A 22971-nucleotide genomic window follows, 5' to 3' on the forward strand; every position below is an offset into this window, starting at 1 on the left:
ACTTTTCCTAGTTTACACCCTGATATGACTTGTGGAGGCTTTATACCGGAATTAAGTGGGCACATGGGGGGTTCCTCAGTTACACAGGGTGATTTAGGTACCTCAACTATTATCTACATCAGGATTTCAAAATCTAGACTAAACTGACTGTGAAGGTCTTATATATCATCTAGCACTGGCAGAATTGCCTTGATAGGTATGGTGACTTTTCCATACATTTTGAATTGTTCTTTGGTTTACTGACATAAATAAGTTTATTAAGATGCCTCAGTTATACATAATGTCAATTCAAGGGGAACTAATAGACACATATTAAGTAGCAGTGGTTAAGGTCACAGGAATATGAATAACATGAATAAAGATCAGGGTTATGTCTCCATGTTTCAGATGGAAGAAATGTCTGCTAAATAAGATGGAGATGTATTATTAAAATTCTTTTGTGTGTGTGTGTGTGAGAGAGAGAGAGACAGAGAGATAGAGAGAGACAGAGACTGAGAGAGAAACAGTCCCTCTATGGCAAAATGTTGAAAGTGATCTCCTCTTAATTTCTGAAGAGCATGCAAAGCAGGACTCAAATGCCCATGGGCCAGCCAAGTAACTTAAATGTATGAATCTGGTTGGATAAAAGACCATAAGGAAAAGTGGGGATTTCAGTTAACAGAAGGGTACCTCTTCGGTCTAAAGGCATTCAAATTCAATTTCTTACAATCCTTGTATATGTGCACACGTGCACATGTAGCTCATAGGTTGCCAGTACACACCTCTTAGAAATGATGTTTATCATTTTGCAATCTGGAATCTTAGAGAGGAAGGTGAGTAAACCAGACAGAAATCCATAGGTAAGCTCTTTAAGCCATGCTAAGGAAAGGGATTTTATTACTTTGGAGAGATATTTTTTATAGCTCCAATTTTTCCAAAAGCATTATTAGTATGGATGAGGGAGCGAGTCTGATGGCTGCTCTAGCTTCATTTGCTTTCATACAGCATTTTTTCTTCCCTGCTTCAGAAAATTAAAAGATCACATATAATGCCACCCTATTTTTTTTACCAAATGAAAATCTTAAGTTCAATTAAGGGACTTAACAGGGAAGTAAATAAATATCCAAGACTTTAAGGAATTTAGAATGTCTCTAAATTAAGCTTTTTATCAAAGAGCTCCTAAGAAAAGAATCTCTCTGAGATATTACTCCAAATGGGAGTACTCTTCCTATGAGGTGCTTGTTTACCTGCTTTTTATTATGAGCCCAATATAAAGCTGATTGAAATTACCTTTTCCAAACTAAGAATCCGGGCAAGCACTTGACTACCATTGAATGTATCTGTTCCAATACTTTCCAGATCAGCACTTGGACTAGGAAATACTGTGGCTGTTGTAAAAAGAAAGAAAAGATTAGCAAAATAAACACACAAACTCACACACACACACACACACACACACAAGAATCCATAAATATCACTTACGCTTTCATATACTCCACAAGAAATGTGTTCAAATATGCACCTTCCATGAAAGTTTCCTACTGGAAAAATGCTGAATCCAATCAGTTTTTCCTTTCACATAAAACTGTGATGCTTTTGGTCTGCTCTTGGGTTCTTTCCAATCATTCTAGATGTCATTTGCTTTCATTCCAGTTTATATCATTAAACTTTATCACCAATATTATTGCCTAATAAACGGAATCATTTCAGTGCAAGCCTAGAGGATCTGAGGTGCCTCCACTAACCCCACAATCCATCACACCCAACATCTGGTTGAAGAATCTGCCAATGCACAATACACATCTGGTGATAATGTGTTTTTTTTTTAATTATTCAATTGGGAGGCTAAAATCTGCTTAAGATCATAAATTCTCTCCTCCCCAAAGTGGTTTCTGAATGATATTTCAGATCAAATAAATGGGAGGAAGCAATTAGTCCAGACTACAGTATACTCTAATTAAGTAATTCCCAAAGTGGTCTCATCCAATACCATTTATAATGTGGCACAGTGTTCTGGGTTAGGAACATTAGCTGGAAAAGTATGTTCAGATCTATAGCATTCATTAGCCAGTGTATTGACTTTTATAAATTTTGGATAGAAATACTTTATTATCCTCACAACAAAGAATCTCAATATTCAAAGATACAGTGACCAACATCAGCGGGACCTAGACTGACCCAGAGGGATGGTATGGGGAGGGAGGAGGGAGGAGGGTTCAGGATGGGGAACACATGTATACCTGTGGCAGATTCATTTTGATATATGGCAAAACCAATACAATATTGTAAAGTTAAATAAAATAAAATTAAAAATAAAATTAAATGCTCACAGGGCTGAAGAATTTACATTCCTCTAGACCAAAGCAATACATTTGTGAGATGACTGGCCAGAAATATAATCCATGGCTATTGCACAGAGCAAAGCTAACTGGCCCACAACAGTATGATCTTATTCTTCTGTTCTTTAGCCTACTCTGTCAGACACCCAGAGATCATTCACCACAGCATGTTAACTCCTCAAAACCATTCACAAATGTATTCCTACTACAATAACAAAAGATTTTTTTTTTCATGTGGCTCATCAACTTAGACTGGAATATTAGTGTCATAGAATCTTAAATATCACATGGCATTTTTAAAGGTTCTTTTTGTCCCCCCAGAGCACCAATCATATTCTAACATAGAGGAATCTCTGTTTTGTTCACTAATATATCTCCAATAGCTCGGACAGTACCTACACGATAGCAGGCACCTAATGAATATTTGCTAATGAATATGAAACCCCTGCTGTCTTGAGAGTTTATTCTCAATTTGTGGCTTCTAATAACTGTATCTCAGGAACATCTGCAGCAGAAGTACCTGAGCAGAAGGTTCAGGAAGCTCAGCATGTGGTATTCTGCACACTAACATCCGAGGGCCACTGGCTTAGCTGTGAGTGAAGGAAGCACACAGGCACGATGAATGACTGTGACACTGAGTGGTGAGCGGCAGGAAGAAGACTGTTAGCTGGGAAGTCCCACCCTGACAGTCGGTCTAGTACGAGCTCAGCCGGATGACTGCAACCGGGAGGGTGCTTAACCTTGTTGGGCTTCATACTCCTCACAAATAAAATGTAAAGCTCAGACAAATCTCTGAGACTCCATTCAGTATGTTTTATTGCTGGACACTCTAACCATCCCAGTGTCATTTAACTGTAGACAATGGAAGAGTTCCTGGTCAATTGTCGGAAAGTGTGTAATTCTCAACATTATATTAGTACCATTTAGGCTTTTGCTCCTAGTGTGTATCACAGTAATAACTTAATTTCCAATTATTCTGAAGAACTTTGCATGATGGCACCACCACACTCAGGCAACTGTAAGGAGTGTTTAGATCTCTCAGGATAGGCTGGGCATTCCATCTTTGCTTGAATTGTTAAAAGTACAACTTTTAAAGATGAGACCTTTACTGGTTGTTCCAAAAGGCCTGTTCTAAACTAGACAGAAGAGGATAGCTTACCCGGTGATGCATGCCTTTTTTGTGGAACTTCAGTACTCTGGAGTGATAAATTGCTGTCCTTCTCCAGGTTGGATGACTTTCTCAGAATTTCACTAGAGAAGAAAAAGCAAGAACTCTGTATCACTCACATTAATTTCAGTTAGTTACAGCAAAGTGTTATGTGGTAGATTCCAGGGCTCCCCTAGGACTTTCAAATTTTTAATCTACTTTCCAGGATTTTATGACAAAACTCACTTCACCATATATCAATGAATATATAAGGAGTCCTACAAAGTAAATTTTTCTTCAGAGAAAATGGCCTAGATAAGGTCGAAATAGTTTTTTTTTTTACTATATTCTTACAGTAAAAAAGAACATAGAGCTAAACACTAAAAATATTTACAATATATATATATATATATATATATATACATACATATATACTTTCTTTTAAAAACATGGTGGATCCCAAACAGATGAGAGTCAAAGACTGCTTTGGGTACTGAAATAAAGGTCTGCTTATTTGTCAACCTTTAAAGGAAAACAAGTTTCTACGTTAAATTATAGATGGCATTTTGAAGATTATCAAAGATGAATACTTTCAAGAAAGATTCAAAGAAGAAGGGGCAGAACACACATCTATGGTTTATCTAATCTGTGCTAGGTACTATGGTTGGTGTCATGGCAGGTGGCACCAGATGTCAAAGAAAGAATGATGCATGCAGCGTTTTAACTTCACTGAATGTATCAAGGCTGTAACGATAGCATATGATGCCAGGACTCTCTGTACAACATGATCACACCACCTTTTGGCAGAAAACACTATTGGACCATCCCACAATTCAGCAATCTTCTTCTTCTTTTTTTAAAATAACTTTATTTATTATTTTTAAAATAGAAATAATCACATTTTCTTGAAAACTTGATATACCTAAAGTAAATATCTGAAATGAATGTATCTGTTTCAAGAATGAAATAAGCCCAGATGTCTGGAGTGAATAATGTGAATTTTATCTGATTGTTTATAAAAAGCTTACTGAAGGTACATAAGAGCAGGTGTAAAAAGACAAGAGCAGAAAAGCAAGAAGTTCTGCTTACTACTGTGGTTTGATTTGACTTCCTTTTTAGAAACAAGGTCCAAATCCTGGTTCCAGGGTACTTTATGATTTATAATTGGAAAAAAAAATCTCTTTTTTTCCCCAGTGTGTCCTTTTAATAAAAATGATAAGAAAAGGTGATATTTGTCTTCATTCCCTAGTGTTCTTCCAGTATCCTCTATAAAATGTACTGGTTGCTCCCAAAGTTCTTCATTCTTAATGTATATTTGAATTATTCATGACCATGACTATATTCCTCTAAATCTTCTTATATTCCTTATGCTGACTATTTGGGTGGGAAAACTGTTCAGATAAAAATAAGAACTGACCTGGACCTTTTCCTTTCTCTCAAACAGAAAGTTTAAACAGTTTGAGAAAGTCAGTTTCACTTTTCTTTTTCTTGACACTTTTTTAGTTCAGCTTGAAATACTGTAAGGAGTACTACTGAATATCAACACACTGTGAAAATAAAGGGAAAACTACATACAAATTTTAAGGAATAGAGACAGCAACAAAAACCAAAGGGAAAGCAACAAAGATCAAAAAGAGCAAAGAAAGAGCAAGAGAAAAGACTGAGTAATAAATAGGAGTGGGGGAGGAAAACAAGAGGTGATAAGAAACTAAGGAAGTATGAGCTTGGAGAAGCAAAAGCTACATCTCCTCCACAGGGGACATCTTGCCCATTTCCCCACATTCAGGTAAAAGCCCTAAAATTACTTCTTCAAATATTCTTTCAACACCAAAGACAAGTTCATCCCTTTCCCAGAAAGCCACTGGCTCAACAGTTCTGAACTTACTCAACAGAAAATGGCTCCTCTGGACAAGGAACTCTAGAGGCTTCTTTTCTAACGGGACCTGCCTTGACCAGGAAGTGGCCATAGTTACATGGCGGTCCATGCATCCCATGTTACAGGAGTGGGGAGGTGGTTCACCTCCTCTTAGGTGGTCCTGGTATGGCTTTTTGTCAGGGAGAGAGCATGGGATATCATATGTGCTTTGCAGTTCATCATCCTGAAAATTTCCCCGGTTTATTTTGTATTTACAGCATGTAGTGTGATGGCATACATACTCTGCCACTGCACAATTATTATCTGTAAACTCAAAATGGAAACCACAAAGTAAATGTACAACAGCAAGCATTGTGGGTAAAAACACGAATTAAGGCTGTAAGGTAAAATTCAGTTTATCTCCTCCAGGAAAGGTAATTGGTTCTTTTAGCTCCCTATTACGGAGAAGGCTATGGCACCCCACTCCAGTACTCTTGCCTGGAAAATCCCATGGACGGAGGAGCCTGGTAGGCTGCAGTCCATGGGGTCGCTAAGAGTTGGACATGACTGAGTGACTTCCCTTTCACTTTTCACTTTCATGCATTGGAGAAGGAAATGGCAACCCACTCCAGTGTTCTTGCCTGGAGAATCCCAGGGACGGGGGAGCCTCGTGGGCTGCCGTCTATGGGGTCACACAGAGTCGGACACGACTGTAGTGACTTAGCAGCGGCTCCCTATTAAATTGCTAAAGGAGGACAGGAAGGTAGCCAGTCTTACTGAGTTCAGGGTAATCTCTGACCATGCTTATAGACAAAGAACTCTATGCTTCTTAGACAATGAATGGATTTCCATTATTTTACACAATTTAAGCACTTTGTACCTACTGAGTTTATATCAATTTTAAGTGTACTATGTTTGCTTGTGTACCTATTCCTATCACTTTTCCATTTTAGGCTGTGACATCTTTGGAAGTAGGCACCATGATGATCTTTTTATTTGAAACATCTAGTATATAAAACTGAAGAGCTGATTAAATAAAAATAGATGGTGTTGCCAGAGTGTAGAAGAACTTTGGAGTTAGTAGGTATCTTTCAAATTCCATCTCTGCCTCTTCCTAAAAAATTGCAGCCTCATCTATAAATTAGGAATGATACACCCACCTTGCAAAGCTCTTGTGAATATTGTGTGATGTGTGCTTATCGAGTTCCTATTGGGGCCCTGTCATCATAGATGCTCACCAACATTAACTGTCAAAGTGCCCACAAAGATGGTACAAAGACACAGCCTTCACCATCAGTATGCAGTTGAAACCCCACACTTATGTATCTATGGTCCTCACAAGATCCTTCTAGAATACTCCAAGCTTCAGGATCTCTGGACACCAAATGGATGTACCCTTATTATTCATAAACTGGGGCGTGCACACAATGGCTGGTGAGGTGGGAAGAGGCAAAGGGCCTAACCCAGAATTTTATAACCCTTTCTTCATTTTTAAATTTAATTTCTTTATCAGTTTACTCATAAGAGGAATTTACTATTTGAAGGAATGATCAATTTTCTCTTTGGTCTGTAAAACTCTTAGGAAGAGTCTATCTACAATGCACTCTGTTGGCAGATGGCACATGACAAACACTGAATAATGTTAGCTTCCATTGAATTATTGAATTCAATAATTGAATTGAATTATTGCATTCATTGAATTATTGAATTCCACTGAATTATTCCACTGAATAATGAAGAATTATTTTTCTTAATTATTAGCTTCCATTAACTATCTGATAGCTAAGGAAGCAACATTTTTATTTATTCATTTTTATCCTTTTTAAATTTTAATTTATTGTTTTTATTGACAGATAATTACTTGAAAGAATTTTGTTGTTTTCTGTCAAACCTCAACATGAATCAGCCATAGGTAAACATATATCCCCTCCCTTTTGAACCTCCCTCCCATCTTCCTCCCCATCCCACCCCACTAGGTTGATACAGAGCCCCTGTTTGAGTTTCCTGAGCCATACAGCAAATTTCTGTTGGCTATCTATTTTACATATGGTAATGTAAATTTCTATGTTACTCTTTCCATACATCTCATCCTCTCCTCCACTCTCCCCATGTCCATAAGTCAATTCTCTATGTCTGTTTTTCCATTAGTACAGTTGCTCAGTTGTGTCTGACTCTTTGCAACCCCATGGACTGAAGAATGCCAGGCTTCCCTGTCCATCACCAACTCCCAGAGCTTACTCAAACTCATGTCCATTGAGTCGGTTATGCTGTCCAACCATCTCATCCTCTGTTTTTCCATTGCTGCCCTGTAAATAAATCCTTCAGTACCATTTTTCTAGATTCCGTATGTGTGTGTTAGAATATGATATTTATCTTTCTCTTTCTGACCCACTTCACTCTATAATAAATAGGTTCTAGTTTCATCCACCTCATTAGAACTTACTCAGATGTGTTCCTTTTTATGGCTGAGTAATATTCTATTGTGTATATCTACCACAGCTTCTTTATCTACTCATCTGTCGATGGACATCTAGGTTGCTTCCATGTTCTAGCTATTGTAAATAGTGCTGCAATGAACAATGTGATACATGTGTCTTTTCAGTTTTGGTTTCCTCAGGGTATACGCCTAGGAGTGGGATTGCTGGGTCATATGGTGGTTTTATTCTTAGTTTTTTAAGGAATCTCTATACTGTCTTCCATAGTGGTTGTATAAATTTCCACTCCCACCAACAGTGCAAGAGTGTTCCCTTTTCTCCACACCCTCTCTTGCATTTGTTGTTTGTAGAGTTTTTGATGATGGCCATTCTGACTGGTGTGAGGTGATATCTCACTGTAGTTTTGATTTGCATTTCTCTAGTAATGAGGGATGTTGAGCATCTTTTCATGTGTTTGATAGCCATCTGTACGTCTTCTTTGGAGAAATGTCTATTTAGGTCTTTTCCCCACTTTTTGACTAGGTTGTTTGTTTTTCTGGCATTGAGTTGTATGAGCTGCTTGTATATTTTGGAAATTAATCTTTTGTCAGTTGTTTCATTTGCTATTATGTTCTCCCATTCTGAGGGCTGTCTTTTCACCTTGCTTATAGTTTCCAGTTTTCCCAGCACCATTTATTGAAGAGGCTATCTTTGCCCCATTGTATATTCTTGCCTGAAAAAAGCAACTTTTTAAAATAGCCTGGTCTGCCTCCCTTGTTGCACACCTGGCTCTGCAAAGATCCTTGGAAGAGGAAGCACCCAAAGATGGCAACACATGCATAAACATATAATCAATCTTACACTGCATCCACCATATTTAGTCATAAACTCACAAACATTTATTAAATTCCCAGGACATATAGGGGGTAAGACAAATTTAAAAAAAAAAACAGGGATTATAATATGTTAATGGTAATAGCTAAGGAAGGATATGGCCAGGGGATGATGACCACACATGAATGGGGGTGCTAAATTAGAGTTATCATTTGGATTTTGTATAGAGCAAGATCCTAGACTCATTACCTAATTCATGGCTCTTGCTACCTTGAAATCTTTTTGTTCATTCTTTCACTACACTAGTGGTTTCCAACTGGGGGCAATTTCTGGCCCCTCCCCTGCTCCCAGGGGATATTTCACAATATCTGGAGACATGTTGGCTGTTAACACTGGATAGGAGTGATGCTACTTGTATCTAGAGGCCAGGGATGAGGGTAGAGACCAGGGATGCTACTAAACATTCTACAATGCACAGCACAACAAAGAATTCTCTGGCCCCAAGTAGCAACACTGTACTAGGCTATGACAGAGAAGTGGATTTATTCAATGACAACTTACCCCTCATCAACTCCCTAGGACCAACTCAGGAGATTTAAAAATCCTATTCAGGAATTCAGAATAGGTATAAGGAAGTCTGAGAGAATCTTTCTCATACTGGATATCTCTGGGAGGTATATTAAGGCACTATGCAAAACTTAGGTGCCTCTTGAATCTAGCATGTAAGCTCATCTGGATCCAGAAAATTCAATCTTCTGGGTGAGGCAAGAAAGGCTGAGTCAAATCTCCAAGTGGCCCATGGCATCATTTTGACTTTTACCAGACCCAGCTCACATGTCCAGTACCAGGGAGATGGTTAAGAGCATTGCCGCTAAGATGCTGAAGAAGTGGATTCTGACTCTACCACATTTATAGTGCTTTACTTCAAAAGGGAATTAATAAGGGGAACATCTTGGATTCAAAATGTTAAACTTAAGATATTGGGAAGGAATCTAGGCTGAGTAGTTTTATTTCTTCTCAGACATGTCTACCAACAGTTCCTTTTGGGAAATGTCACATTTATAATATCATCCTAGCGGTAGGATTTATGCACTTATACTGAATGTCTTTGTATTTCCTGTGAGTGGGAAAGACTACCTGTGTGGGTGGCATCCATGTGCACCATGGTAATTCTGTCTTTGAAAGGAATTGCTTCTAGGAAAGACACATATGGCAAATCCTAAAAAGAAAATTCTGACATTTTTTTTTGTCTCTAAGGATTAAACTTATTCTATTTTCCCTTTTCCCCCTGAAATATAGTTATACAGGTAATACAGTGACACCTGGAAAGAAGGTGTGAAACATGCTCCAGGCCCAGTTCTGACTCCAGCTTCAGATGACAGGTGTTACTAACTTTAGGGACAAATAAGAATGTTATAACGGCATTAAGGCCTCCTTGGTTATACAGTCGTCCTTCCTGACTACCCCCGAGCAGAAGTCATTCACAGGAAAATTTTAACTTTTTCATAATTTCTTGAATTTCGTCCTCATGTTCATTCCTTCAAGGTCTTCCCTATTCAGATATAATCCCTGCATGCCCATGTGCATGCCCATGTTCAACATGCACCTCTCTTCCAGGTGGCTCACTTGCCAATCAACGATCAGTCAAGGTGTTAAGATTTAGAAATGCCTTAATATGTTGCTCTGTCCAAGGGCTTTTTATATTATTTGCAGGGACTTTGGAGATGTTATATCTGAGCTAATACATTTCTAAAAGTTTTCAGAGGCACCATGGTGGGGCAGATGAGGAAATGTCTTTGGGGCAGATGCACATCAGAAGCATGTAGAATATGGGGGAGGAGATAACATTGCAGTAGCTTTCAGATAACCCTGTACATACTATGTTCTACCTAGCCCTGACAGGGAGAGTAATCTGGCAACATCACAAAGGAATTTGTAATTCTGCCATCACGGTCAGTAGCAAAGCTGTCTGCCTATTCCTTTAAACTGACTATACAAGGATCACCATTAATTTCTTTCTTAGGCTCTGAGATTCTTTTTCTATGTTGTTGCTGTTGTTTAGTCACTAAGCAGTGTCCAACTCTTTTGCAACCCGCTGGGTTGTAGCCCACCAGGGTCCTCTGTCCATGGGATTTTCCAGGCAAGGATACTGGAGTGTGTTGCCATTTACTTCTCTAAGACAGCTTCTCGACCCAGGGATTGAATCCACATCTCCTGCATTCACAGGCAGATTTTTTTACCACTGAGCCACCAGGAAAGCTCTTCTTTTTCTATTTCAAATATACCTTCCTCTAGTCTGGTAACTACCACCCTATCTGACCTTCATGATCTCACCCATAGAGGTCTCTGGAGCACTCTTCTGATATCTCCCCACCCAACCCTCTCTCTACTCCAATAAAATATCCAACAGTAAGATATATATTCTTCAGACAGAAACAATGTCTCAGAGTGCCTATATAACTATTTACCATCTGTTGTCTAATGTTTTAGGCACAGTGAGAACGAAACAGTCATCACATTTACCATGTGACAGATTAATTTACCTGTTTAGTAGTTTCTGTCTTTCTCTCACCAGATTTTAAGTTTTTATGGGAATCCAGCATGTAAGGTCATCTGTATCCACAGTAACTTGGATAGTCTCCAGCACATGTACATGTTCAATACATTCTAACTCAATGAATTAACAATTTTGCCTGCATGGCAGTTAAAGACTTCCTTCCACTTTGTTTTTGATAAATGATGTTTTCACCTTTATTTTTATACAGATACTCACTAAAATGATTACTAGATGGTTATCCATTACTCTGAAATTAATACAGTTATGAAACCTAATACATCTTACTTCATGTTCATAGTCAAACGAGGATGCATACCTGTTCTATTTCCAGTTACCCCAGATTCCCAATAATATCTTTAGTTTCTAAACACATACATATTTTTCACTACTAAACAAAAGCCTTGGTACTTTAAAAAAAATGCCTCTGAATAGAATCAGATTCGCTGTGTTTTAGTTTCTATAGGAGCCATTTGATACTACGAACAAAGGTATGAATTTGGAAACCATGGGTCATGGATGAGTGTCAACATGACAGAGACAAGGAGTAAATCCATAGAGGCAGTTGCCCAGCAGGAGCTGCAGGAAGGCTGAATTGTTTCTCCAAATAATGACCCTGGGAGCTCTGCAAGATGATCTTTGCCATTTGCCAGCTGTGTGAGCAACAGCACAGCCAGGAGCCCCCACTGTTCTGATGTATTCTTAGAGGCAGTGCAGGGAGGAAGGACCATAAGGGTAAGTCCTGTGATGTTGGATCATCCCTTGTGCAAAAGAGCGAGAAAACAATAAACGTAATCATCTCTTCTTTCAGACAGCTAGTTACAGTTGATGCTGAGTTGATGGTTGAATTTTTTTTAAACCACCTCATCCTGAAGCTAATGCTTAAAGAAGTATGAATTTAATAACAGAAGACTGGTGCTAATGCAAAAATGCATCAAAACACCTGGCAACTGGCCAGTAAGTAGTGACCTCAGTGTGATCCTGTCTTTCAGAAGAGCATTCTATTAAACATGGTGGGCCTCCTTTGAGAAGGCCGAAGATAGCCTTTTTTCCCCTCACTTAGCAAACAGAAAAGGAAGACTGTTTTGTTTCTTAATGTGGCTATGCTAGTGAATCTTTCACCAAAGGGAAGCACTTTAGTGAAATGACCTACCCAGTATGGAATGGCTTACCTAGTTACCACGTCCCAGTTTCATTGTATGGCTATATAATACATAAAAATTAATAGCGTGGTGGGAGATATCATTAATGCAATTTTATTAGTGCATGTAACTTCCAAATTAAGCTCCAATTACTTGGTAGTTTAGAGAAAATACTGAATATACAGCAATATACAGCTTGAGCTCTAATCTGGAGATTAGAATAAAAGTGGAAAAAAAGAGACATGATCAGCTATCTAGAGAATAACCAACAGAAGCTAAAAATAAACTTGGACTTTAATCTTAGTTCTAAAATCAACTCAATGCTTCATCTCAGGGGGCTCCATAGAAATACACAGAAAAATACTTTTGGGGGGGTGATAATATGTATAGATAGACTTCTTAAATATTGATAACTATTCTCCTTGTTGTTAGTTAGTTCTTCATGAGAAAAAAAAAAGATACAAAGAAGAGAGCACCAAGTGGATCCAGTTTGTAAATAATGGACAGTAATTCCCCTCATATCGCCTCTAACACTTGGTTCACGAAATGTCCATCTCAAGTACAATTTCTCCATGAAGGTTTACGTGATTACATCAGCTGAAAGCTCTCTTTCTACTTTAAATATAGAGGATGTCTTGCTTCAATTTCCTCCTGGCATTCTTTTTTTGCACTATCTCCTATTATCACTCATTTATCATTTACCTTCTCCTGCTAGCCCAGATGGTAAAGAATCCATCTACAATGCAGGAGGCCTGTGCTGGATCCCTGGGTTGGAAAGAAGGGAATGGCAACCCGCTCCAGTATTCTTGCCTGGAGAATCCCATGAACAGAGGGGCCTGATGGGCTATCGTCCATGGGGTTGCAAAGAGTCAGACACGACTGAGCAGCTAACACTTTCACTTTCACTTTTCTCCTGCTAGAACACAGGCATAAATCATGCCTAACTCATCACTCACACAGGGACACAGAGACTGTGAACTAGTTGAATGAATAAAGGATTCATTCACTTTATCTCTACACTGAGTACCCGGGGGGACAATAGCTCTAGTCATCTTTTGTTCTCCTTGCAGAGATACACAACTAGCTGCTAGTTGAGGTAATGCTTGTATATGCTTAGAACATTAGTCTCACAAACAATATGTCATGCCATTTCCCTGTTTAAAAATTTCCAATGGCTTCTCATTATACTAAAAACAGTTGGCAAATTCCTTTCGTTTCCTTACCTGTTTGATGCTTCCTGCTCTTTCTCTGGGGTTTTTCATTTTTTTCAACAAATCCCTTACCCCTTTCATCATCCTGCACTATGTTCTATCCGTATTAGGCAAGTTTCTATTCCTCTAAATGATCAAGTGTGTCCCCATTTCAGGATCACTGACTGCTTCTCTGCCTGGGACTTTCTCTTCTAGATGTTCATATGCTGGTGCTGGCTTCTCCCGGTCCTTGTTGGTCTCCACTCAGATGTCACCTTCCAACAGAGGCCCTTCTTTTGCTATCCTATTTTCCTATTTAATTCTCACCTTTCAGTTTCTACCTCTTAATTTGCTCTATTTTCTTGCCGGAACATTTACTATTATTGGTGATTATGGGCAATGGCAACCCACTCCAGTACTCTTGCCTGGAGAATCCCATGGACACAGGTAGGGTGCAGTCTGTGGGGTCGCTAAGAGTCGGACACGACTGAGTGACTTCACTTTCACTTTTCACTTTAATGCATTGGAGAAGGCAATGGCAACCCACTCCAGTACTCTTGCCTGGAGAATCCCATGGACGCAGGAGCCTGGTGGGCTGCCATCTACGGGGTCGCACAGAGTCGGACACGACTGAAGCGACTTAGCAGCAGCAGCAGCATGCTATTTATTCATTTGACTGCTTTTTTGCTTTTCCATTAGAATACAAGTAACAAAAGGGTAGAGAATTTGTTTGGTTCATCTCTGTGTTACAGTGCCTAGAATGATGCCTGGCACACAGAAATTTCTCAGCCACTATTTCTTGAATATATTGATAAATAAATCAGTGAACATCAGAGCACTTTATGCATAAAGACTAAATTACTTATTGACACAATAAAAACCAGTGTGAACTAGCAATCCAACAATTACATTGTATCTCAAATCATTTCCAAAGATAATTCTTAACATGTTGATATTTTATGTTAAATAGCTTGCAGTTACTTACTCTCTCAAAGTATTACCCATACTAACTGATAATCAAAATCATGATGATAATATTGAAGGAGAAATGGTGCTACATGCCAATGAATTTAAATGAAAATTTGAGGGACAAAATATCTCTGATTACAGATAAATATCATCTTTTCTTGAGAAACACACAAAAAATTCTCTACCAAAATAATCTCATGGTTGATTCAGATTACAATGTTATTATTTCTACAAATGGTTAGGCTCTTGACTCCTACTAGATTTAAAATCTCAGGATGGAAAACTGAGGTTGCAAATGGTCTAGATTCCCTATCTTTATTCTTCAGCTTCTCATACCATAAAATAGGACACATTAACCTCATTTAAAGGTGGTTCTTCAATTAAGTATACTTCCAACTTTATTACGTTGATTTCTAGATCCCTATTTCCTTATTTGCATTTCCTGGTTTCTGTTATATCTAGCAGTACCACATAGAAGATAATATCCCTGACCTTGTCCTATATCTTATGTTTGTGATCGAGTCTTAGGGCAATGCCACTGACAATTTGAAGTAGGATAGAGAATCCCTGAGGGAAGTTAAGAATGACTGCCTTGACTATCCAGTATTTTTTTTCAATTAGAGTATAGTTGATTTTTCTTATAGTCAATTTTTGGGGGCTTCTCTAGTAGCTCAGTTGGTAAAGAATCAGTCTGTGATGCAGGAGACCTGGGTTGGATCCATGGGTCCAGAAGATCCCTTGAAGAAGGAAATGGCAACCCACTCCAGTATTCTTGCCTGGAAAATTCCATGGACAGAGGAGCCTAACAGGCTTATGGTCCATGGGGTCACCAGAGTTGGACACAACTTAGCAGCTAAACTACCACCATAGTTGATTTATAATCCTGTGTTAGTTTCAGGTGTACAGCAAAGGTGTACAGATGTATATACATGTAATCACCTTTTTCAAAGACTCTTTTCCCATATAGGCCATTACAGAGTATTGAGTAGAGTTCCCTGTTCTATACAGCAGGTTCTTATAGCTATCTATTTTATATATAGTAGTGTGTATATGTTTGTTCCAGTCTCCCAATTTGTCTTTCCCTCTCTTATCCCTCAAGGGAGCATAAGCAAAAACTGAGTAATTCATCCAAAGTGGATTATACCTAATTCCACATAAACATGGTAATTCCAGTTTGCAACCACTTTGTTCTTTCATATTTAGATCATCACATTTGTAGATATAGAAAATAAAATTGTATATCTAACCTAGGATGGCTTCCCATATATTTCATAAGGAAACAAGACTTGATCTCTCAAAGCAACTAAATACACTTGGGAGATGCCCCTACCTGTCTTTAAATAGTGCTCCGTTAATTCCTTTCCTACGAAGCAGGTCTTGTGGCCCATAGGGTGTGTCTTTGCATTTAGAGTCTGTGTCACAGAGTAGGGTTTGCAGGAACGGGAAGAATCCAGTACTAGGAAGGTTTCGAGGTGCAAGGTAACCTGAAAGTCAAAAAAAAAGCAAACAGTTATTAAATCACTATGATGTTTCCTTGGGACGGGAAAGAGGTGCAGTAACCATTCTGTGAAATTATCTTCTGGATTATGACTGTTTGGGTCCCCCATGGATCAAAAGACTTTAAAATGCTTGTTGCCCCACAAATTTCTCTTCCTGGGATTTATTCTAAAGAACTAGCTGCAAGAATGTTTGCTGGAGTGTTAACAATAAATCCATATTATATTATCCATATAATAAAATACAATGCAACCAATAAAAATGTCAAGTAATATAGATATTTATAATACATTGCTAATTTAAAAGAGTAGATCAGAAAACAGTATGACCAGAATAGCCATAATTTTTTCAAAAATATATAAATATATGTGGTATATTAAAAAATCTGGAGCAGGGCTTCCCTGGCAGTCCAGTGATTAAGACTCTGTGCTTCCACTACAAGGGAAGTGGGTTTGATCCTTGGTCAGGAAAATAAGATTCCTACATGCCAGGTGGCAAGGTCAAATAAACAATAAATAAGTTTTAATAATAAAAATAAAAAGTTCATTCTCTAAGTCTGTGAGTTGGTTTTTATTTTATAAATAAGTTCATTTGTATCATTTCTTTTGAATTGGAGGAATTTTTTTTCCTTAGTGGTATATTTCACATGACCTTGTTTACTTTCATTTGATTATATATTAACTATTTTTTCCTACAATATACATATCTTCTTTTGTAATCAAAGGCATTATAAATGAAGCCAATCTTCCAGATGCAGGAAATATTTTTGATGTCCTCAAAATTTAAAATTATCCTATACACACAATATTTTCTTCCTATTTAAAAACCAATAATAATGATATGAATGAATATGCAGATAGTCCCTAATATTAAAGACACAATTATTGTAGCAGTTAACCGGTTTTATAACCTTTAACATTTGCTTTATAAAATATGATGATAGCATACACGAGTTAAGCCACACGCAAGCTGTGAATTACAAATCTTTTCACAAAATTAGGTTAGGTACTAAAACACTGGCTTCCTGCTAATAATATGACCTGCTGATTGTAAAGAGGTCACAAAACTAGTATTGATCAGCTGAACAAATCACCAAAAATTTGTAAGGAAATCTTTAAATATTTTTATTATATACCACTTGATATATATAAAATATGTCCAATGTATATGTAAGTTATAAAGCATAATAAATAAATTAAGTGGCTCTACAAAAGAAAAAAATGAATTTTCAAAAAAGCTTTAGAAACCATGAGGATAATTTTGACCAAAGACTGAAAAGTGAAACCTTAAGTTCTCATGAACCTATTAAAATGAGTGGCAGTACAGATGTTTTCATTATAAACATAAAGAATTTTTTTTAAAAAAGAAAAAATAGTAAGAGCAATGAGGCTAAGTATGCATTATTAATAGAAAGAATAATAAGTAGAAATTTAAGTAACTTAAATACAGATATTTTTTTTAAAAATTGAAAATGAAAAGGAAGAGGTAGTAGGAAAATTGGCCAGAAAATAAGAGGAAACAAAATGGAGAGACTGAAAGATGCAATACTGTAGACTTTGAACGTGGAGGAAAGAGCCAAAAGCCAAGGAAAGTGGGCAACCTCTGCTGCTGCTGCTAAGTCTCTTCAGTCATGTCCGACTCTGTGTGACCCCATAGACAGCAGGCCACCATGCTCCCCCGTGCCTGGGAGTCTCCAGGCCAAGAATACTGGAGTGGGTTGCCATTTCCTTCTCCAATGCATGAAAGTGAAAAGTGAAAGTGAAAAGTGAAAATGAAGTTGCTCAGTCGTGTCCGACTTTTCACGACCCGATGGACCACAGCCTACCAGGCTCCTCCGTCCATGGGATTTTCCAGGCAAGAGTACTGGAGTGGGGTGCCATTGCCTTCTCCCTCTAGAAGCCAGAAAACAGATCCTCCTAGAGCCTCCAGAAAGAATGCAGCCCTGCCAACACCTTTAACTCACAAAGACTAAATAAATCCTGGACTTCTGAACTCTAGAACGGTAACTTAATAAGTTAGTGCTTTTTCTAAGTCACAAAGTTTGTGGTAATTTGTTACAGCAACCACAGGAAAAACTAACACAATAACACCAGTATGGATTAAAGTTTTGAAAATTCAAACAAAATTGGAAAGAAATCCACCAGACTACTCATTACTACCTTCTAAGAAGCTTCTTTTTCTGATACCAGAAAGACCGGTGTCTTCCCTAATATTAAACAAGTGATAACTGGAGTGAACCTTCAGTGTTTTCATCGTAGCACGATTCCCTGAATAAGCTCAAGAGCAGCAAACTGCCTGTTAGCGGTTCACATCACTCTGTCACAACATTCTGCCATACACACCTCTACAGTTCTGCAGTGGAATTTCACCATGAATGGTAAGTCACCCCGTTACACAGATCCCACCCGGAACCGCTCATTCAGGGTATGGGGTTATTCCTAGTCCATCTCAAGCATGTGCAGGGAGTCATCAGAATGGAAGGCAGATAGAAGGGCTACAGATGATCCCTCTCCCCTAAAGCACTCATCAAGCAGATGGTGTGACTGACCTAGTGCTGAAAACAATGGCAGTTCAGCTGTAGGAATAGAGGAATAGAGGAAAAGAAGGGAAAAGATGTCAGGGGAAGAAGATCTAGGAAGAGGTGGAACATTACAGCCAGTGTTACTTATTCTGGAACTAATTACAGTTTGTAAGTTAGTAAAGAAAAATTTGAAAGAATTTAAACCTACAACATTCCTTGATGTGATTAATAATAGATATGCCTATTTTATAGGAAAACTCATTAAGGAATCTCTTCAGAAACAAGACCCTATTGTGTTCAAAAAGTATAGACAGTCAACATTATGCAGTTTTTTGATAATTGATGTTTAACCTGTTACAATGGGTTCAAGGAAAAGAGGAACTGGCTGACGTGTGTACAAAGTTAAGCTAACACAGTGTTGTGCAGAACATGAACTGCCAGAATTATGTATTTTACCATCACCTTTTAACAAGAACCATATACTCATTAAAATAAGAGCGTCTGTGGCAACAACAATAACACTGATTTATTAAGCACCTATTGTATCCCATGTAGCCATGAAATGTTATTACAGGGAATGGATGCAAAGCAAACATTTTTAATAGTAAACTACCAGTTAACTAAGCTTTTAACTAAATCAAATTTAGTTGTCATTGTTTTAAGAATGAAATAGGCATTATAAAAAAATCCAGTTTAAAAATTTTTTAAAAGATACTCTGTAAAGAATTATGATATCCATCTGTACATCTATGTTCATCTAGAAAGAGGATCAAGTTTGGTTTTCCTTTCCCTTGCTGCACAAACATCCTTATTCAGGACAATATTGATGTGTGACATTATGTACAAATAAAAGCAGTAGTTGTCAAAGTGCAAGCCCTGGCCCAACAGAACCAGCATCACCTGGAAACTTATTAGAAAGGAAAATTTGAGATCCTACCTCAGATCTACTTAACCAAAACCTATGGGGATGGGGTTCAGCAATCTTTATTTTAACAAGCCCTCCAGGCAATTCTGATGCACACTAAAGTTTAAGAACAGTAAGATTAGATTACTGACAGGCTTTATTTTCTTGGGCTCCAAAACCACTGCAGATGGTGACTGCAGCCATGAAATCAAAAGACGCTTGTTCCTTGGAAGAAAAGTTATGATCAATCTAGATAGCATATTAAAAAGCAGAGATATTACTTTGCTGACAAAGGTCTATCTAGTCAAAGCTATGGTTTTTCCTGTAGTCATGTATGGATGTGAGAGTTGGACTATAAAGAAAGCTGAGTGCAGAAGAATTGATGCTTTTGAACTGTGGTGTTAGAGAAGACTCTTGCAAGTCCCTTAGACTGCAAGGAGATCCAACCAGTTCATCCTAAAGGAAATCAATCCTGAATATTCACTGTAAGGACTGATGCTGAAGCTGACACTCCTATAATTTGACCACCTAATGCGAAGAGCTGACTCATTTGAAAAGACCCTGATGCTGGGAAAGATTGAAGGCAGGAGGAGAACAGGATGACAGAGGATGAGATGGTTAGATGGCTTCACCGGCTTGATGGACATGAGCTTGAGCAAGCTCTGGGAGTTGGTGATGGACAGGGAGGCCTGGCCTGCTGCAGTCCATGGGGGTCTCAAAGAGTCAGACATGACTGAGTGACTGAACTGAACTGAACATTAGATTGCAAACTTTTCCATTAGAGTTAGATAGTAAATATTTTAAGCTATGGTCCATACTGGCTCTATCACAAATACTCAGCCCTGCCATTGTAGCATGAAAGCAGCCATAGACAATATACACATCAATGGGCCAGCTTGTATTCCAATAAAGCTTAATTTACAAGAAAAGGCAATGGACTGGATTTGGTCCGTAGACTGTAGTTTGCTGAACCCCCAGGAGGATAACCTCTTACACATGTCCTTCTCCCTCTCCTGCCTCATTCATTCCTTTTTTTAAAAAAAATATTTATTTATTTTATTTATTTGGCTACATCAGCTCTTCGTGAGGGACTCTCTAGTTGTCATGCATGGCCTTAGTTGTCTGCAGCATGTGGGATACTAGTTCCCTGTTGTTCAGTCACTCAGTCGTGTCTGACTCTTCAGGACCCATTGCCTGCAGCACGCAAGAATTCCTTGTCCTTCATTACCTTCCAGAGTTTCCTTAAACTCATGTCCATTGAGTCAATGATGCTACCCAACCAGCTCATCCTGTGTCACCTCCTTCTCCTCATGTCCTCAGTCTTTCTCAGCATCAGGGTTTTTCAAATGAGTCAGCTCCCCGCATCAGGTTGCCAAAGTATTGGAGCTAGCTTCAGCTTCAGCATCAGTCCTTCCAATGACTATTCAGGGTTGATTTCCTTTAGGGTTGACTGGTTTGATCTCCTTGCAGTCCAAGGGACTCTCAAAGTCTTCTCTGGCACCACAGTTCAAAGGCATCAATTCTTCAGTGCTCAGCCTTCTTTATGGTCCAACTCTCACATCCATACATGACACTGGAAACCCCATAGCTTTGACTATATGGGCATTTGTTGACAAAGTGATGTCTCTACTTTTGCATACACTATTTAGGTTTGTCATAGCTTTTCTTCCAAGGAGCAAGCGTCTTTTAATTTCATGGCTGCAGTCACCATCGGCAGTGATTTTGTTGCCCAAGAAAATAAACTCTGTTACTGTTTCTATTTTTTCCCCACCTATTTGCCATGGGTCAGATGCCAGGATTTTAGTTTTTTGAATGGGATCAAACCTGCATCCCATGCATTAGAAGGTAGATTCTTAATCACTGGACCACCAGGGAAGTCCCTCGTTCATTTCTTGCTTGCACTCATCCTCACTCCTTCTTTTCCTCTTCCCTTATCTCAACTAATCTATTTACTATTCCCTTTTCTCTATTTCTCAGTCTTCTGTCTTTCCTTTCCACACACCGCCTTCTTGTTTCCATGTCTTCTTTTCTCTCCTCCTCCTGCTACTGCCCTTTCTCTCACCCAGCCCTCTATCTCTTTATCACTGATATAGCCACAAATGCATTTTTCCTAACATCTTCTCTTATTCCTTTTTTTTCTTTTTCACCACTACAGAAGGATTTTTGCCCACTTCCATAATAAATTCAGGAGCTTGTTGCTCACTGGCACTATCTATAGAAGTACTATTTTCTACTTATTGTATTTTTAGAGAAAGAAATGTCACAGCCTTTTTGGTAATGAAGCTGCTTCCATTTGACATCATTAGGCTCAGAAAGCATTCTGCAGGCTGCCTTGGTGACATTTGTAAATATTATAATAATGGTAGAATCGGAGAACTTCCACTGTGTTTCTTTGTGTTTTTCTCAAAGCAGTTCAGAACCCAACCTAGGTGATTTTTTGTGTTTTCAGGTGAAAGGAATTTGTTCTTTACCCTAGCGAAGAGGTGAATGATAAATTTTGGAATAAAATCCTGGCTTTTAAAAATATGGAGTTATTCATTTGAGGGGTTATGTTTTTCTTAACTTTTTGGATACAGGGTCACATTTGTAGAAAAAGTATCAGTCCTTCTAAGCAGGCAAATGAGAAGTCGCCTTGTGAAACATCACACCATGACAAGCACACGAAATAGGACAAACATTTCTAGAAACATTACATACAAATGATCCAATAACCCGATATGAATTAAACAAATATGAGAAAGAAAATGAATCTCAGAAGTAAAGGTGTAATAATTTATTTAAGTAAGTCCTTTTCTTCTTCTAGTTTTTGAGCAAGTTTTATTCTCAATTGCATTGTAAAAGACATATTGAAAATTATGAACTACATAAAACCTGACATTTCAAATTGTCAGGCACTACAGGACTGTCCTTGTTCTCCTTCCCATACACTTTCCACTTAGAGGATCAGCTTGTCCTGATCCTGTTCCGCTGCCCACCACAAGGTAAAATCAAATACAACGGATCTTTCTGACTTCATTCCTTCTGAAAAACTGCTTTTATTTATTTTACCTTCACGGCCCAGAGAGACCTTGCATACACACATGCTAAGTCACTTCAATTGTGTCTGACTTTTGCGACTCTGGCCCACCAGCCTCCTCTGTCCATGGAATTCCCCAGGCAAGAATACTGGAGTGGATTGCCATCTCCTCCAGGGGATCTTCCTGACCCAAGGATTGAACCCACGTCTGCTGACATCTCCTGCATTGCAGTCAGGTCTTTACCGCTGAGCCACCGGGGAAGCCATAGAGGCCTTAGCTTGGGGTGAAATACTGATAGGACTGAGAATCTTCAGAGCCATCAGCTCAATAAGACTGCCCTTTTGAAAGACTAAAGAATAAGCTATGTGAAAGAAAGAAAAGTTCTAACATATTTCTTAGCACAATGCTTGGCACATTGTAAGCAATTATTAATTATATTAATAAATGAATCAATGAATAGATGAATCCCTGAGGGTCACAGTAAGACAGAATGATTTAGAATTTTAGCATAATATACATCCTTGTTATTTGTAAGGCAAAGTTTCCAATTTTATCACCAAGTATAGTAAGTTCAGAGGATAATAATGGATATATTAACAGTAAGCTCAG

The 22971-nt window shown here is 38.3% G+C and overlaps 1 protein-coding gene across 2 annotated transcripts in view; it reads right to left on the reverse strand.

The window, feature by feature from the left end:
- Positions 1-22971, reverse strand: part of ABCA12 (ATP binding cassette subfamily A member 12) — a 201947-nt gene that overhangs the window by 120930 nt on the left and 58046 nt on the right. For both annotated transcript variants that reach the window (XM_025278206.3, XM_025278205.3), the window contains exons 3-5: positions 15754-15907; positions 3478-3569; positions 1270-1367 (exon numbers count right to left, since the gene is read on the reverse strand). In XM_025278206.3, coding sequence (XP_025133991.3) covers positions 1270-1367; positions 3478-3569; positions 15754-15907 — 344 coding nt within the window. The remainder of the gene's footprint in view (positions 1-1269; positions 1368-3477; positions 3570-15753; positions 15908-22971) is intronic.

The sequence above is a fragment of the Bubalus bubalis genome, chromosome 2, assembly GCF_019923935.1.
Source record: "Bubalus bubalis isolate 160015118507 breed Murrah chromosome 2, NDDB_SH_1, whole genome shotgun sequence".
In the NCBI taxonomy this organism is placed as follows: domain Eukaryota; kingdom Metazoa; phylum Chordata; class Mammalia; order Artiodactyla; family Bovidae; genus Bubalus; species Bubalus bubalis.